Source organism: Charadrius vociferus, unplaced genomic scaffold (genome assembly GCF_000708025.1).
Source record: "Charadrius vociferus isolate BGI_N301 unplaced genomic scaffold, ASM70802v2 scaffold636, whole genome shotgun sequence".
Classification (NCBI taxonomy): Eukaryota; Metazoa; Chordata; class Aves; order Charadriiformes; family Charadriidae; genus Charadrius; species Charadrius vociferus.
The window spans coordinates 1,653,011-1,655,311 of record NW_009649189.1 but is presented as its reverse complement, the minus strand read 5'-3'; the positions used below and the strand labels follow the sequence as shown (position 1 = coordinate 1,655,311).

The 2,301-nt window shown below is 53.1% G+C and overlaps 1 protein-coding gene across 1 annotated transcript in view; it reads right to left on the bottom strand.

Annotated features, from left to right (window-relative positions):
* Positions 1-2,184, bottom strand: part of MKS1 (Meckel syndrome, type 1) — a 13,560-nt gene extending 11,376 nt beyond the window's left edge. Inside the window, exon 1 of the mRNA XM_009888898.1 lies at positions 2,098-2,184. Coding sequence (XP_009887200.1) covers positions 2,098-2,184 — 87 coding nt within the window. The remainder of the gene's footprint in view (positions 1-2,097) is intronic.
* Positions 2,185-2,301: the final 117 nt, after the last annotated feature.

The following is a 2,301-nucleotide window of genomic DNA, read 5'->3' as shown; positions in this document are numbered from 1 at the left end:
CGGGCGCCCCCTGAGGGGCGTCTCACATCCCTCCGGGTGAGGGTACCCCCGGCCCCTGGGGGGCGGCAGGTCTCCCACGGCCCTCCGCACGAGGGTCCCCGTGACCTCTGTGAGGGGGGTCCCCCAGAGCGAAGCCCCCGTCCCCCCCCTCGCCCCGTGGCGGTGCTCCAAACACCCTACGCAGAAACCTGTGAGGAGCCGATGGTGAGCCTGCCCCTTCCTCTGGTTTATTCCCTACCCCTCTCCTCGTCTTTCCTGACATTTGATGGTTTGGCTGCCAGGGAAAGGACATCTTCATGGAGACCACCACCACCCTCAAGCCAGGGCCTGTCCCTCTGCAGGTGGGCTGGGGTGGCAGCCCCTGTCCCCCACACACCACACCTCGGCGGCCATTCTGCTGCCATTCGCCTGGTGCCACCAGTTGTGCTGCATTTCCCGGCCCTTCCCTGCTGTGCCTCCTCTGGTGAGGGGTCTGGAGATCCACCTACACCTCGTTGCTGGAAGAGGTGACCCTGGGAACCTTTATTCTTCCTCCTTGTGCACCATCTCCTTAGCCAGCATCTTGCCTTCTCTGGTCCCTTCCATGGAGCCAGCTCCGAGATGGACTCCATCCCTCCCAGCACACTGGTCACCCCGTGGCCCTCGTTGGAGTCACTGCCCATGAGGTTGGTGTGCCCAACGGCTCTGCAACCTGGCTCCGCCAGCTGGGACCCCCTCCTGCATCCCCTCCCGTACCACTGCTGGGATGCTGGGCTGGGAGTCGCCTCCCCACTGCTGCTCCGGGAATGTTTTGGTCAAGACAAGTTTAAATACTGCAGAAGGGCATGTTCACTTAAGTGCTGACGTGGTACATGCCACGTTAAACTGGCACACTAACAGCCTGAAGTACAAAACCTGGGAGGATTTAGACCTTCCTCCTTCTCAGACCATTAGCTGTGGTGGAAATTCCTTGGCGGTCCCTGCAGGTATCACCAGGCTGTCGCGTTTTCAGATCTGGAACACTGGCCGCCACAAATACTGGAGATCCCAGAATCAGGAAAAGCCATTTATTACAGAAAAGCAGAAAGCTGATACAATTGCACAAGAGTCATCGTGAAATAGCTTTTTTTTTTTTTTTTTTCTGAGCAAATATGACATTGTCATGTCACTATTTATTCTGCTTTTTAAAATCTAATATCAGAGTAAGCAATAATAGGAACTACATTACTAGATAAACATTGGCAAAGCTCTGGCAACAGTTGACATGTGAGACAGAAAGAAAAGATGTAATTATGTGGTAGATTCTCAACAGGTTTTTGCACAATTGGAGTTTGAAGAGCAATACTGCTTATGTCAAATTTGACATGACAGTAAGAATTGGGCTGTCAACATACGCACTATGTTGCAACAGCTTGTTGACTTCAATAGCCCTGGTTAGAATGATGAAACGTGGTGACCCTCTGCAGTTTCTAAACAGCTTGAGTGGGTACAAATATGAGCAGCTAGCAAAAGAGAGGAGCACACGGGAGAGGCATCAAGTGAGGGACCTCGTTGGGCTGGAGAAATGGGCTGCCAGGAACATCATGAAGTTCAATAAGGAAAATTGCAAAGTCCTGCCCCTGGGGGCTGACTGACTGGGAAGCAGCTCTGCAGAGAAGGCTGCTGAGGATCCTGGTAGATGCCAAGTTGAACTTGAGCTAGCAATGTGCCCTTGCAGCCAAAAAAAAAGACTACCGATGTCCTGGGCTGCATTAGAAGTGTTGCCAGCAGGTTGAGGGAGGTGATCTTTCCCCTTTTTCAGCACTGGTGAGGCCACACCTGGAGTCTGTGTCCAGTTCTGGGCTCCCCAGTACAAGAGAGACATGGACGTACTCGAGAGAGCCCATCCAAGGGCCATAAAGATGCTGAAGGGACTGGGGTGTCTGTCCTATGAGGAAAGGCTGAGAGAGCTGGGAGAAGTCTCGGGGGGACCTCATCAATGTGTATCAATACCCAAGGGAGGGTGCAAAGAGGATGGAGCCAGGCTCTTTCCAGTGGTCTCTAGTGCAGGACCAGAAGCAATGGGCACAAACTGAAACACGGGAGGTTCCCTCTGAACATAAGAAAACATTTTTTTACTGTGCAGGTGACTGAGCGCTGGCACAGGTTGTCCAGGGAGGCTGTGGAGTCTCCATCCACGGAGAGATTCAAAAGCTGCCTAGACATGGTCCAGATGTCCCTGCTTGAACAGTTGATTGGATGAGATGACCTCCAGACCTCCAGAGGTCCTTTCCCGCCTCTGCCGTTCTATGATCCTATGCTGTCTCCTTCTCCAGGAATAAA